The sequence below is a fragment of the Hippocampus guttulatus genome, chromosome 13, assembly GCF_054856545.1.
Source record: "Hippocampus guttulatus isolate MCC_2025c chromosome 13, RoL_Hgut_1.0, whole genome shotgun sequence".
Lineage (NCBI taxonomy): Eukaryota > Metazoa > Chordata > Actinopteri > Syngnathiformes > Syngnathidae > Hippocampus > Hippocampus guttulatus.
In genome coordinates this window covers 11,332,164-11,348,625 of record NC_141273.1, presented here as the reverse complement: position 1 = coordinate 11,348,625, position 16,462 = coordinate 11,332,164, and the positions used below count along the sequence as shown (strand labels likewise).

Below are 16,462 nucleotides of genomic sequence, written 5' to 3'. Positions count from 1 at the left end.
CCCGACAACAAAACATCAATTTTCCATTTGTCCCATGTTATAGGATTTTAATTTTTTTCCCCCATAAAATTAAATTATATACTGTAAATTAAGGATAATGTGTATTTTGAAAACACAAAAGCACATTTTTGTCACATTTGTTAAATATGTCAATATAAACCTGACAGTAGTCACTAGTAGACTGATTAGCGAAAAAAATAAATAAATCAGCATTCACTGGCCCTATTTGGTACCTCAAACTGGATTTTTAAGAAACCATGTACACGATGTAACAACCAATAAGGACAGAGCGTGTGATGAACGAGGTGTCGATCATTTGCTGTGCACTCGGGGGGTCACTGGCACACCCCCACAACCTAGCAGTGACCTCTTACTTGGGCCTCCACCCTGAGGATAAGCGGTTCGGATATTGGATCGTAAACATGTCCACCCATTACTTGCTAACAACTAGGCATGAGACTAGCAAAAAGAATTACAGTCAAGGACCTCAAGCTTCTGAATAACATGATTCTTCCTTTTGATTTTTAACTGATTCTACAAAAACAAACAAACAAATAAAATAATTCCAAACTGAGAACGTTTTGCGGAAAAGTAACAGTCATGTTACCACCATTGCAGCGGTGGCTAACACCGGCTTCTATGCAGCGCTAATGATAGCTTTGTATTGCTGGCACTGCTATTTTGTCGAAGTTGCACAGCGTTCTCTGTGACTTTTCATCACAACTATGCATTTTCATATTTCATATGATTGTCATCCAGACTGGCAATGTTGTAGAATTGCGCTCGTGCACGTCAGCTCTGCTCAGAGACTCGGTGTAGAGGGTGACAGGATTTGTGAAGTGAGGCAAAATTTTAATCTCGGTAGCAGTGTTAAAACTGCAAACTCCCCCTTTAAGTAAAAAAAGAGGTTTGGGTAATCACACTTAAGTCAACTGTGAACTTCTGTGAAGTTTTTCTTGACACCTTTTTTATTCCAATCCGGCGCTAACTGGATGTCTGTGAGGGGTGTAAAGCCGCACAAATGGTGAATCATCTGTACGATCCCGATATAACCTCTCAATCTTGTCTCAGATCTGTTTTCATGGTGCTTTTTCACATCTCCACTCCGGTAGACTTGACCTGTGTAAGAATATTTTAAATAGTCAGGATGAAAAGTCAGACGAATTGTCACTGAGGAAGGGGAAAAAAATGGGATAATCCCCTCGCAAGGCACAGACTTTCTTTCCCCCTTTATTTTCCACGCTCCCTCCATCTGGCTCCACTTTCATCTCTCTGCTCTTTTATCTTATCAATAGACATATATAGAGCGCAGAAGGCAGGGAGCTGCGAACATGCGATGCTCAGAAACATGCAGCTTGTGATGTTTTACACCGCTCGCCTGCATTCAACACTAAACTGTATTAAATCCGAACATCAACTCACTTGCCTGGGCAAGCATGATGAAGCTTGCAGCTGATGCAACCGATGCAAGATAGACAGAGAGGTTTGTCTTTCAAAGACATAACCCACTTGCTTCTATTATCAACGCTTAAAATAAGTGGAGCCGCATGGCAGTTTGCGAGTGAAATTTTGCGCCTCATCAAAACACATCGAAAACAAAATGGAGGATCACAGACCTTTGTTCCCACCACCGAGGCGGTCCCCAAAAAGCGTAGCTGGGCTGGACTCGCGTACGTCACCAACAAGGGAGTAGTTGGATGTCAAGCTTGGTAGTATGTACGGTAGCTACAGCTAGCTAGCAACAGCTAGCTAGCAACGAGCTTCAGGTGCGGCTAAACACGTTGCGGAGTTGCTATTCAGTCAGCTATCAACGCCTCCATAAAATGCTGGATGTCATTTGTTTGTTTGTTTTAACAATAGACTCATCCGACTGAGTTTTGACTTTAACTTTTGAGGTCTGTACCATATCCCTCTTATCTGTTTTATTGAAATAAATAACATCACTTAAACTGAGTAAAACGGGAGGGATTCTCACCCTCATTTTTCACTTAATGGCCATACAGCATCGGCTCAACATTACGTGTGATTGGCTGAGAGCCACTCCACAGTCAAGGGGTAATAAAAGTTACAAATGAGAGCAGGCTATTAGAGCCATTGATGTGCGTAGGCTAGCTTGCTAATTAATTGATTCTGAAACTTCATCTATTCCACAGCCAGAGAGGAACCTTTAATTAATCAGCCTTTTTCAAGCCTTTTTCAAATTGCTGTCCTCTCTTCTTTCAGTCTTTCCCGCTGTCCATTTTCAATCCCACCTTTACACCCCCATCCCCACCCCCACCCCTGCCGCCATCCCTAATGTGCTCTGTAATTGTGAGGGGAGAAAACCCAGGCTCCCGCATGCCGGCAAGGAGTGCAGGACTGAGTTCGAGGAAATAGTATAGGCACAAGTGTGTGACCGCGTGGATGAGATGGGTACTTTAAACAGCAAGCGTTCAATATTTCAAGAGCCTTTCAAAAAGGGAGGGGCACAGAGAGGCTGGAGTGGTCCCCTTTGTATCTCCCTCCCTTCTACCCCCCTCCAGCCTTCCCAGCAGAGGGGCTGATTTATTGGGGCTTTCCAGTCATCGGTAAGAGGCTGCAGCGATGGCTGCATTAACCCCCGAGACAACCCCAGCACCCAGGGGCCCCTAAGTGCTTCCAAGTGGCCCTTGCTTCCCCCCCAATAGTGAGAACCCCCCCTTACCAGGCGCAATCAACGTCGTAAATTACCCATCTCTCGCTCTCTCTCTCCCTCTCTCTCTCACAAGTCGATATTCCACAGGATGATGTTTGGACAGGGGAGAATTTGACAATTTGGATTTAATCTATGAAGCAAACTCAAACAACATCCATGTTTAAATCTAACATGGTGTTAGCATACAAATTGAGCACAATTAGAAAATACTGATGTTAAACTGCCTGCATTCAATAGATTGCTATCTATTCTGATATCACACGCCATCGAAAAGACACAAACTACAAAAAGTGAAAATCAATTTTACAATATTGACCTCAAAACATTTGTTTTGATTTTGTGTGTGTGTGTGTGGGGCGGGGGGGCAAATTGGGTAAGTATGATAAAGTAAATTGAAATGGAAAGTCAACTTAATGTGTTTCCAAACACACTAATCAGACATTACCCTGGACTGGTTGCCAACCAATAACAGGGCACACATCGATGAACAAACACCTACGCTCACAATCACACCAAGGGACACTTTAGAGTGTTCCATTAGCCTGCCATGCATGTTTTTAGAATGTGGGAGAAAACCAGAGTACCCGGAGAAAACCCACGCAGGCACGGCGAGAACATGCGAACTCCACATAGGAAGGCCAGAGTCAGAATCGAACCCTGCACCTCTGCACTGTGAGGCGGACGTGTTATTTAGTCTATACCATTCCGCCTTCGTTCGCCCCGCCCACACTTAGTAAATAAAGTCACCATTTAAAACCCGAATTAAGTAGGAATGTGAAGAGATGCTGCCGCCACTAATAATGCTAGGTTTATACGGTAATACATCACAGCAATTTCATTGCATCCCCCAATACCGTGCAAATATGACGCCACGGAGATGGGTTGGACAGCTAGCAACGCAATCTTATTTGACAAAATGAGAGGAAAATGTTGCTTGGAAAAATATACATATCTCGCTGAGCATGAATACTTATTTTTCGAGGTCATGAAATCATATTTCTGTGTTTACATTTTATCAGGATATAAAATGAAATACAGTACAGTCATCCCGGCTGCAGCGTAATAAACTGTAAGAAAACGGTTTCTGTTCCACATGAAAAAGAAAACAATCATACAAAGTGAAGGTGAACATATTGGCTTTATCTAGTAAGTGCATTGTGAACAAACAGCCGACACTGGTGGTTGTTTCTGAAAGACTTGAGGACATAGTCACCTTTATTCATCCACACATGAACTCACACTCTCCTTCTGTCTTCATTGCCCAGGATATTTGTTTTTATTTCATCTTTCTCCCACTCCATCCACCCTCCCCTCATTCACATCAAACACTAATGTTTCCTTCAAATTCCTTTTGCTCTTCCTCTGCCAACTTTGACATCACAGGAAATTATGCTTGAAATTGACTGTGGTTTTTTTCCCACTTTTCTTGGTGGGGGGGGGGGGCATTTCAGTTTCATTCCACTTCCCAAGCAGACGCTTCTCTCATGTGGCATGTCATTCATCCCAAAGACGCTCCCCTGTTTCTTCTACTTTTGTCTTGTTTTTTTTTTGTTCTTCCACTTTAGTGAGTACATTTTATTTATGAAGTGTCTCTCACAAACAGCACGCACAAAATGCCAATGGCAGGCGGTGAATTTTGGTCCTGGTCCTTCAGTAGGTATTTAGTGACCTAATCAAATTCTTAATAACGGAATCATATCACAAAATAATGGCGAAAAAATTACGGCATATAACGATGACGACTTTTGATTTCAGTAGTGTGTGTGTGTGTGTGTGTGTGTGTGTGCGTGTGTGTGTGTGTGTGCGTGTGTGTGTGTGGTCGACGTCTGCACTTGACGAAATAAGTGCCTGGCAACACATCAAAGCAGATATCTGATTGGACCCAAAATAAATGAACTCACAGAGGACTGGAAGCCATACGCAATGAAATGAAGACAAAAGACTGTTGGAAATAAATTATTTTCACTTCATCTAAGTTGTAAATGTCTTTCTGATAGAGTTTGGGCCTGCAGAGAAGGCCCTGACGGAATGCCACTGACAAAATCAAAGAGTCAAAAAAACTGACAAAGACAAAAATCACAATTGGCTATTTTCCTAAAATTGTTCATCCCCACGTAAGGATCAAGTACCTGAAGTATCGATACTTCAGTATCAAGCCACACATCACAACACAGTCATATGCTTGCATTAAAAGCATGAAATAGAGCGCACAACCCCTCTTGGCTTATTAGCTAGCTCTTCAATCATTTTCCAGCTTCTGCGAACCTTGCTGATTATCAGGTCATTTAAATCAGGTGTGCTGCAGCAGGGAGGAACGGAAAACATCCAAGAAACCGGCCCTTGAGGACCAGGATTGAAGACCCCTGAACTCAAGGCTAAGGGGTAGTGTTTTTTTCCTGAGTCATCATCGCTAAGATCTCTGTCGATGCTTGCCTCTCATTACAGGATTAAGCCAAACAACCCCGGAGACGTTGAGCCAAATGTTAGCGAGCTGCAGAGTTGGGAATGTGTCAGAGCATGTGTGCGACGGCATGCCCGATCATGTGAATATGTGCACAAGTATACACCTTCCTGGACAAACGTGTCGTGTATCATTGTAAGACCTCTCAACCACAGGTGTCAAACTCAAGGCCCGGGGGCCGGATCCGGCCTGCCCCATCATTTTATGTGGACCGCAAAGGCAAATCATGTTTCTTGCTAAATACAAGCCAGCAAATTGTCTGTACTTTTAATAACGTTGTACAACACATACACATATATGCTATAGTAGGGAATTGTCCAAAAATAGTGAAGTGACGCAATGTTTTAACTGAACTAGTCTTTCGGGCAACGTGGTGTGCCAACATGAGCGCCATTGCACCCAGAAGCTCTTTTAAAGTGAAAATATCCCATCCGCACACCTCACATACTATACACGAGGCTATCAAAGGCCATATTTTGCATGACGTCAAGCAGACAATCCAAATTGCATGATGAATAAATGAATCCTCAAAACATTTCCAGTGATTGTGATGAAATTAAATTCTTTGCACAGTATCTGCACAGTTACATGTGTAAGGAAAATGAAGGATTAACCAATTTACAGTTACCTCCCCCTCCACTTGATGTTGTGCAGTTATTTATGAAAAAGTAGGGCTTAATTTTAGCAGGCTTTAATCATAATGAAAAGCAGAGGACCTTTTGTCCATCCACTAAAACCCGACATGCACGCACGCACGCACACACGCACACGCAATTCACAGAGGTAGACACATATCTGCGACAGGTTGCCTGGCAACATCGCAGCATGTTTGGCTGTGACAAGCTGGGGTCTCAGCCCTGAGGCGCAATGCATCATGGGGGATTTTCTTGCCAATAGAGCCGCACTCAAGATAGCGAGGCTGAGATCCTGAACCGTCTTTGCAATGTGTGACGGCGAGATATGGTAGGTACTGTACGGGGGTCCTCTCACATATGCTACGACACACACATTTTCTGCATTTTCTGCATTTTACGATGTTGTAATTAAAAGTCATGTTTGCCGATCGATACGAAGCAAACCATAGTCCCACCCCTGACACCTGCTTCTCCCAGACGTGACCTCTGACCTCGTTTCTGTAGGTGAGGCTCATTAGTCTCATGTGAGCGTGTGGAATTAAACCTGCTCCAAACTCATTACTGCCAGCTCGATTCTAGCTGCTGCAGTCGTGCAGTCAATGCGGCGGTGGTGCTGCGTTTAAAGCTAGTCCCGGATAATTAGAAATTTTAGAAGCACAGTTCCCATGGCTATAGCCAGAGTGAACAACTAATTCTATTTGAACTAATTACGTTCCATAGCGCTATGCTATGATCGCTATGCTGGCGCTCAGCCTCCCCTATGCAATCCGCTCGAGGAGCTCGACACTAAATAGTACAACGGGTGTGTTTTGGACTCTGCGAGTGACGATGTTAGGGCACACGTCGTCCTCAGCATCTCGTGCCCTGCCGGCTCACGACTGTATGTCGTTCATTGGGTAAAAGCTCTCCGCAACCTCACATCAAGGTCCGTTTGGGAGTGTGATGACATCATAATGGCATAATAACAGACAATCTTAAAAGAATGATTAATTTACATAAATAAATGTTCGTTTAATTTTATAACAGATACTTCTGACCCTTGGAAGATCCCACGCTTTTTTGGCGGGGTGGGGGGTTGATCTTAAAACAAAGCTAAATGAAAGATTAACATTTTAGCTACCGGTATATAGAAATTTTGTTGAAAATTTTAGGGAGCTATTTAATTTGTTGAGGTTTTCATTTCACTTCATAAGACATGCTGCTGAACCTGGGAGCTCCCTGCACTGTTTTTTTTTGGGGGGTTAGAATTTTAAAAGTAATATGAAATATGACCAATGAAACAGTCACATTTCAATTTCATGTTCAATCTGCCAATCATAGTCCCGCAAATCAAGCATCTGCTGGAGACTGTGTCCAGCTACACATTGGGTTGTGACATCTCCCTGCACTTTAAAATCTCCATCTTCCTGGAAAGTCTGCGATTCCAAATATATATTTCTTTATGGAAAGTATGGTGTGTAATGGTAGCCATACATTATACGTAGTGCGTATAATGTAATCTACTTAATGTTTATTAAAAATGCAGGAAATATGCATGTTAATGTCTCTCTCTCTCTCTCTCTCTCTCTCTTTCTCTGTGGTCTTGCTATGTTGAGAAGCTCGCTTGCCTTCGTGTGAGCTGTCCAAGTCCGATGGAACCGACCAAGCTGTCACAGTAAATAGCAGGCAGCGGCAGCATAGGACACAGCGCACCTCTCTCAGTCTGTCCAGCACTCTCTTACAAACACCCACTTGCTCATGAGCGCGCACACGCACACACACACACACACACACACACACACACGCACACACACGCACACACACGCACACACGCACACACACACACAGTATGAAGCTTCACTTCATTCCGTAAATGTTCCACAAACCAAAAATAAGACTGACGTATGACTCAACAAAACAGAGAGAAGCGTACTCGCGTCTCCAACACAGGCTTCTTGCGTTGCACGAGAGTGGCTTTGACGTTTGTGATGCCTCGATGTTGACGACAGTAACCCACACGGAAGCACACTGGTTGATAAAAAGTGAGTAGCGCATAGAAATACAAAATGAAACACTTAATCGAGCAAAGATAACGGATAAATGTACACCCTGTACACCGAGCATCCCCAGTGGCAGTCTCGAGAAAAATGAGCACGGGAGGAAGGAAGAAAAAATAAAACCCTTGCTTGACGGTGAAGCATTTCATAAAACCACAACCACCACAAATAACTGCTATTCGACAGCTTTAGCACCGAATACATAAATCTTTTCACGCTCACCACATCATATGTTGTACTTAAATATTGAGAAAAGTTAACACGGACTCCCCTGTCTGAATGAGGACGTACCTGTACATGATGTTAGAATGAAATAAGGGCCTCCAGTGACAGACAGTAGGATCCACACATTTTTTTTCTTATCTTGGAACAAACAAAATATCATTTGAGCAAAACGTACGTAATATTATTTTGCAATTTTTAACATCGCGCGGCAATGCCTTTATTGTTCTGGCCGACACGCTGTTTATACAGAGAAAAGGCGGACGTGAGTGACGACAGGCATGCGGAAGTCCGCCAATGAGTGAAGGGTGGGCGTGTAAGAGGACGCTAAAGGCACACCCCGAGCAGGTACCAGTCGCCAATGAGTGAAGGGTGAGCGGGGCACGAGAACAACAACGAGAGGGAACCCGGCGTTTTTGATGGATTACTTTAAAATGTGAGTACATTGTAAAATGGCTAAATAAAGTACAACCGAACTCAGTATTGCTTCCGTTGCCTTTTTAAAAACGTGTTTCACCATGTTTCATTTAAATAGGTTTTAGTGGACGACTGAATCACGACATGTAACATAAATTTAATTATTTTCTACATGCTTTGTGATTATTTACTTGGTATTTTTATTCAAAGTATGAAAACGTAAAATTGTTTGTGTGGTATTTGTTGAAGCAGACTGTGATTTGGATAAAAGACTACCTCCTGCATTGTCACGGGCAAACACCCACTTTTGCTTTGTCAACATACCTGCTGCTGAGGATACTGCATGCTGCTCATGCCCAGTTGGCCTCTTCCCGGCAAGCTCATTGGATAACGGTGCGAGGGAGGCGGCGTATACGGCTGGTTGGGAGGGTAAGGTCCACCCCCTGGCTGCTGTGGACCGGAGTACGGATTATTGGCCATGCCGTAAAGTTGCGAGCGCTTCATTGCCATGAAGTCCATGGAGGAAACCTGTGGAGGAGAAAGTAAACATTTCAACCGCCAGAGTAATAAAACCCTTTCGTGCACCCTGTAACCTGATAACATGATCAGCTGTCCACTGTAGTAACCGCTGTCCCTGAAAGGGTTAAAGAGTGCAAATTGGGATTGTTTTTACATTGGAGGAAATAAATTCAACCATCGTCTGGCGCGCTGCAGCCTTTGACATCAGTCGTTTCGGCGCGCACCTTCTAAACCACATCATCAAGCGAGTCGTGCTGATTGGTGTTCTTCAATGGATGTCTGTAGGTCATGAATGAACTACAAATGGAATTACTTAGCAACTACTTTTTTTTTTTTGCATGGCTTTAGGGAAGCCTCCCCCCCGCCCCCCCAACCGCAGACCAACAGGGCCAATAATCACTTGACAACACCGCCACCTCACTTGCTGTTGCTTACAGCAAAGCGGTGCAAAATAGTCATTCGAATGTTGTGAATTATAAAATAAATGGACCGGCTTCAAGTGACAAAGCAATTCAAGTTAGAATCCCTGGAGGGAATTCAGGGCAGTCAAGTAGTCAAAGTCGCAACTACCCAAAGAGCACTTGCAAGAGATGTCATCAATTCATTTCACGGTGAGTATTTCAATGTCTTTTTGAGGAGGGAGGTGGGGATGGGGAGCCGGGGGGTTGAGGGGGTTTTGGTGAGACACTGGAAAATTTGGGATCAGTCCAGGCTAATCCGTCACCTGTAGCAACGTGTTTGTTTGTTGGCCGATAGATAATGAAGACTTCCCTTTTCTCCTCTCAGCCTTTCACCCTTTTGTCTCACTGTGCTGGCTCATGTGTGATTTATGACATTTTGTTCCTACTGTTCCTTACACACACTTTCACTTCTCTCGTCTCCGCTGAGCATAACGCACACACACGTGCACACACAGCCCAGTCACCCCCCCCCCCCCCCCACCACCACCACCCAACCGCTGCCAACTCCCTCCTCCCCAGCTCAATATCACCTCGTCGAGTGCGGAGAAGAAATTGCCACTGCCTCATATTGCCGGGCTAATATCAAGAAGACATGTCAGGGGATGGAAGCACTTTATTCAGCAGGTTACGTGCAAGACCATTCGGCGGTCTGCCTTTTAAAGTGGTTTTGTCTACCGAGGCATGTGTTTGGAGTAGTTTGGGCTATTTCGCAGTGTGAGGAGGAAAAGTGTGTGCAAAAGGGTGTTTGGGCAGTGAGAAAGATGGTGAAAGACAAGCCAGAAAGGGCGTGAGGAGAGAACACAAGGGGGCCTGAAAGTTGTTTCGCAGCACGGAGGTGTTTGAGGCCTCATGCGAGAGAGGATTAACTTGCAAAGGTCAACACGAGCACAATTTCAGAAGTCTAACAGGAAAAAAATGAGAGGAGGCTGTTTTGTTGAAAGATGTGGCTACTCGAAGCAAGTACCCTGGCATTTTTGCTATTTTCTCGGGCTGCAACAAAACCTTCGCTTGAACAATCGATGAGTCTGTCGATTGTTTTGTCAATCGATGACTACGATTTAAACTAAACTTTGCACCACTTTTTTCCCCCAAAAACATGGCATTGTTTCAAACTGAGCGTGCACAAACATAAATTAATTAGGATTCATTTCCTGGTTTGGTCCGCACTATCATGTCTTCGTCATTCAAATTAAGATTTCTGTGTTTTATAGTTTCGATAGCAATGCTGCTTTGCTAATTAGAATAATGTACTAATATGAGAAGAAGAATGTCATTTAAGTGTGCTGAAATAGACTGTGTTCAACCATAAACATATCTAAGTCAATAGTTCTCTGGCAGTGTCAATCAATAATCACCATTATCTTGAGCGGTACAGATTTTATTCCAACTCTTTCATCATCATTGCATTGTACTGTGCAAGTCAAAATGTGTGGTGAGATTTACCAGAAGAAAAAGCTGACATCGAAAAGCAGTTGGCAGAATGACACATAAGGGAGAACATTAGAAGTATGAGCTATTTTATAGTCAAAAAAGCGAACAAAGAAAGAAATTTCATTTGAATGTCCAGCTTCTTGCATCATACAAAAACAACAACAAAAAAAACTGTTAAAAATTGAATATTCAGGACTAAATGACATTACAAAAAATGAAATGGGGTAATATGCACCCCTACAACTGCATCCATCCATCCTTCCATTTTCTGAACTGCTTTATCCTCGCAAGTGTCGCAAGGCGTGCTGGAGCCTATCCCAGTTGTCTTTGGGCAGGAGGCGGGGGACACCCTGAACCGGTTGCCAGCCAATCGCAGGGCACACAGAGACAAACAACCATCCGCGCTCACACTCACACCTCGGGACAATTATGTGTGTTCAATGAGCCTGCCATGCATGTTTTTGGAATGTGGGAGGAAACCAGAGTACCCGGAGAAAACCCATGCAGGCACGGGGAGAATTTGGAAAGTGGGAGGAAACCGGAGTACCCGGAGAAAACCCGCGCAGGCACGGGGAGAACATGCAAACTCCACACAGGAAGGCCAGAGCTGGAATCGAGCCCGGTACCTCTGTACTGTGATATCGACACTGGACCACCGGGCTGCATTTACCCAAAATACACAAGACACGCAAAGCTATTGTGGCACTCGCTAACCTCCCCAAACATCACTCAGTTCACGAGCTACATCGGTGCTCCACTTGTAACAACTACTGAGCCAACTCAAGTAAATCCCTTCACACAACTAAAAAGTGAACTTCAACACCTAAAATTGCACCGGCATCAGAAAATAACTTCTGGGTTTTGGGAATGGAGAAGTGGATGCTCGATTAAACGCAAATATGCCCACATGTTGGAGTGAGGATTTGTCAAATAAAGCGGCTGCAGTGAAACGAGCGGACACATCGCTCCATCTTCCACGTGTGACATTATCAACACAGCTGGCTAACTCTCCTCCTCCCCAAACACAGACTCGTATCTGCCCTCACGACAAGTTCCACTAAATGAGATTTCAGTCCACTGAAGGCTTCCTTGAGATAGGCCCAACGATTCCCTCAAAGCGCAGGAAACATTTCTTGACAAATTGAAACGTTGCTTTTTCCTCCCCTAAGAGAAATGAGTGCACTTAGGGGGGAAATATGAAGATGACATGAACAAAATCAGGTGTGTGCCGGGGGGGGGGGGGGGTGGAGACCAAAAAAATACATTTTTCTGTTTGGTTCATCTGGGCATGCTATCAATGGAAGGGGAGAGGTGGGGGCAATAGAATTTCAATTGCTAAATTTAAAATTCAATTTATGAAGTACTCTCTCTCTCTCGCTTGCATTCCCAATCTCAGGAGCTTTTTTTTTCTTCTTTTCTTTGCAAAACAAAGCCATTACACAGAACATGGTGAAATTACTACAGGGTGAAACCTGCTAAATTGCTTTTTGAGTTCATTTGACGATAGTTTTATTTTAGAAAAACAGATTTCATTCCTTCACGCTTTAATGTGGCGAGTTGTTCAAAGCCATAACAGGCTCTCGCCTGTGTGGATTAGGAGACATGCTGGGATGAAACAAGACAGAAAAAAAAATATTGGTCAGTGTTTCTGGTTCATATTATTGTGAATGACTGTATTGTTATGAGACAAAGCAGTAAAAAGACAAAGACACTCGAAAATAGTTTGCAGTGTTTGTCCTTCACACTAAATCATCCCCTATTCTATCAGTGTAAACAAACACAACATGTGTTCACAAGTAGAGGAATAGGCCTATTACTGAGCTCGATGTAAAAATGGCGATACATCCCCTTTGCATCCCTCGACAACATTCTACCGGGACTGGGCGGTTCTGGGGAAAAAAAATAAAATAGTCATCACGATTATTGTGGTTAATGTTGAAATCCCGACGAATAAATGGTTAGGTATTGATTTTAAAACAGTATTTACTCAGCTAGCAAAGGCCAATCTCAACCAGAAAATTAATTAGTCACAGGTAAAAAAAATAATGCTGAATTAAAATACGAGCAAGAAAGAAGAATAAATAAAAATCAAGATCTCATGATGCAGCTGTGCAAAGCTTGGCCTCTTGGGGGCAGTGTGGTGCACACGTGGAGATACACACATTAAGAGAAAACAAAGAAGGTAGAAGAAGCAAGTTGCGATTGAACCTCATGACTCGAATTTTACAGATTAGGATGAATCTAATCATTTTATATAATATATATCATATGATATGTCTGTATGTATCACAATAGCGTTCATGTGTGAACATTTTCTAATTGAAGGAATGTCGCTCCCAGAACTTGATGCTCATTTTCTATTAGCCCATCAATTGGATTTGCCCTTGACTGCTAGCATTAGCACTGGCGACGTTTCTAAATCTAAGAACATTTTGTATTTAAATACACAGTGTGTGATTTTTTTTTTTAGTTGTCTGTTTAGTTTTGCAATAAACTCCAACCGCAGTGAAAAAAGGAGGATAAAAGTTGTTTGCCATAGTTTAGTCACAAAATGATGCGGTGATGAGGTGTAATAATAGGTGTTGACAGTTCAACCAGAAATAGGAAAACTGTACAGCTTAAAATGAAAAGAAACGTAATCGTAAAAACGATAAAGTGACCGTAAAACAGAAAACAGCAAAAGGACAAAGGCATCCAATCCAATGGCGAATTCAAAGGACTTCTTTCATTGAGTAAATGGGAATATTGATCTCCATGGAAACGTAGACGATCAACCCTCCGGGGAACGGCTGAGCTCCAAAGCTAATTTCCAGTGACAAAACTTGAGTGTTTCCATTTGTGGTTCCATATGTTTGCATCGGTACCGTGGTCGTCCTGTAACCTTCATAATGTTTCTTTATAGGCTACAAGCTGCTTTATTGAGCAACAGCTACTTCAGAAATGGTTTAATCCTCCAAAGAGCAATTCATTGGGCTATTATGTTGGCTTATAGTACCTGGCAGTTTAACACTATTGTGGAACAAGTATGCTTTTTCTCTTGGACAGCTTCATAAAACCACTTCAGGTTGAGTGTTAAAATCGTTACTGTAAGTTGTTGGGTTTGTTGTTTTTTTTGTTTTGTTTTTTTGGAAGCTCAGTGAACTTCTTTGCTACTTGGATTTGTACTTTAACAACATGACAAGGCCCAGCGTTTTAAAATAGCTTCTGACATCACCTAAAAGAAGACACAACAAACCCCTTTTATTGATTATCTCTTTTTCTCTCGGAGCAAATACTGCCTGCCTCTTTTTTTTTTTTGCCTGGGTAATGAAACCTTTTAGCCGTGTGAATGTGTGAGTAGAAACAAATAAGGATAATTATTGTCTGCGGATCCTCTCCGTGCTCTGCGCGGCACGTGTCTCTTCCTGGAGAATCAACATGCTGCAGTCAGAGTCGGTTGGTCTGCTGGGACAATCGCTCTTGTCTTTTATGTTATTTATTTATACCATGCAGCAAAGCACTCTCCAATTCCTATTACACAGCGGGACTTGCGATGCCGCCGCCTGCAAAACAAAGCTGCCCATTTGAGGCTTGAAAACACGTTTTCATTTGGGCCTCCTGTTTTAGAAAACTGAATAAAATAGGAACAAGGGGGAGAGAAAAGATGGGGGAGGAGGAGAGAAAGCGAGAGAGGAGCAGTGGGCGACTAGATCGAGTTCCATATTAATGTGTGCAAATTCCCCCGCTCCTGCTGACTAAGATTAGAAAAATTAATTTCATGGATGCAGAGACAATACTGATGTCATCAAGCAGAGAGCAGAGGAGCGCCTGCACGTTAACTCTTCCCTGTCCCACCTCTCTTAGGGAAGAGCCTGTTCTTAAGTGGCTGTGAGCGGATGGTCACCGACAAGACGAAATGTATCGTGCGAGCGAGCCTCCTTTTTGCGGTCAAATTCCAAGAGTCAATGAATTACTTGCACGCTTTGCAACAGGGTCTAATTTTGTATCTCAGCACGCATGCCTTGTTCGGAAAAAAGTCCTGTCACAAATAACACTGAGAAGCTCCAGTCCACGGGGAGCTAGCTTGAGCCCTCCGTTAGCGCAATATGCCTGCATAGCATATGAGGATGAGCTTATCCAAAGAAGGGGCAGGAGACGTCAGCCGCGGACGAGGTGGGCGGAGGCTCCCAGATAAACAGTGCATGTTTGGCAATGAGGAGGTTAGAATGAGAGGCAGGCTGAGAGCGAGAGAGAAGTCAGATAAGAGGCTGCCATAATGCAGACAACCCGTATGCTTTTGTATTTGGCGCAATGCACATAATTGCTCTCTCTGCTGTGTCGCTCAGGGCTGGCGAGAGGTGTGCCCTTTGCGTTTGACACCAATATTTACACCATACACACACACACACACACACACACACACACACACACACACACACACACACACACACACATATACACATGCTCATAATGCACCCTTCCCAGCCCCCTCCCACAAGCACAAGGGAAAGTTGCAGATCGCACGGTTCGTCACGGCCATCACAAAGACGTCATTAGGAGAAGGGAGGAGAAGAGTGGAGCAGAGACGGGGAGGGAGGAGAGCGGCTGCTTCATCTGTCTCAAGTGAGATTGGGGTCGAAGGGTCACCAGAGCCCTTTTCCTTTGCTGAACGAGAGCCGGAGACAAAAATAGGAGGAAGAGAAGGGGGGGGGGGGGCTCAATGACAAAACGAGATCCATCTGACATGCCTGTGACACCCCATTAGAAAAATGAAAACAAATAAAACCAAACCATGTGGAGGACACGGAGAGAGAGCATGGACCTCAAATTTGCCAGTCAAATCTCCTTCAAAGATGCCATTTGATAAGGCTCAATGTATTCAAGTTGGATTTGTCACATAAAAATAGAATGGTGTACGCTGCAGGCGTGTCAAACTCATTTTTGTCGCCGGCCACATTGTAGTTGCCATTTCCCTCGGAGGGCCATTATAACTGTGAAACCATCTAAAGAAGTCAAGAATAATCGTTTCTTCAACTATTTAAGTGACTTTAATGAGGGGTTTGGTCACAAGAAAATGCTGACAACAGCTCTCATCTATTACATATGATCATTATAAAATTATGGTACAGCTTTTAGGAAGCATCATGGAAGTTGACATGCTTGACTGGCTTTCGCGGGCCACATAAAATTATGTGGCGGACCAGATTCGGCCCCCGGGCCTTGAGTTTGATACTAGTAGTGTTCAGTTTTATCCAAAATATAGATATATTTTTTTGTCATTGTTTTTTTTTTAAATCAGATTTCCCACGGCCCATCTCTCATAGTAAACTTGGTGCCTGTTACGGACAATCCGCCGGCTTCAACACTGGGACCCATTTCATTGAGTGGCCATGGAGGAACGAGAGGAATGTGCTCCTCGGCCCCCAGAACCCTGTGGAGGGGAGCTCTTACCAGACCAAATCAAACAGAGAGGGAAAGAGGAGGAAGACAACAATTGGCCTCAAATGCAATGTTCAGCATAACTTTCCTGCAGCTGTACCTCCAGTTCCAATTCAAATAACTACATCAATATGGTCAATGTCACATTTGACTATTATGTTATCTTTGACCTTAGAGTTTTTATTTTT

The 16,462-nt window shown here is 43.5% G+C and overlaps 1 protein-coding gene across 1 annotated transcript in view; it reads right to left on the bottom strand.

Annotated features, from left to right (window-relative positions):
* Positions 1-16,462, bottom strand: part of arid1b (AT-rich interactive domain 1B) — a 165,251-nt gene that overhangs the window by 125,158 nt on the left and 23,631 nt on the right. Inside the window, exon 2 of the mRNA XM_086126861.1 lies at positions 8,770-8,973. Within this exon, the coding sequence (XP_085982987.1) occupies positions 8,770-8,973 (204 nt within the window). The remainder of the gene's footprint in view (positions 1-8,769; positions 8,974-16,462) is intronic.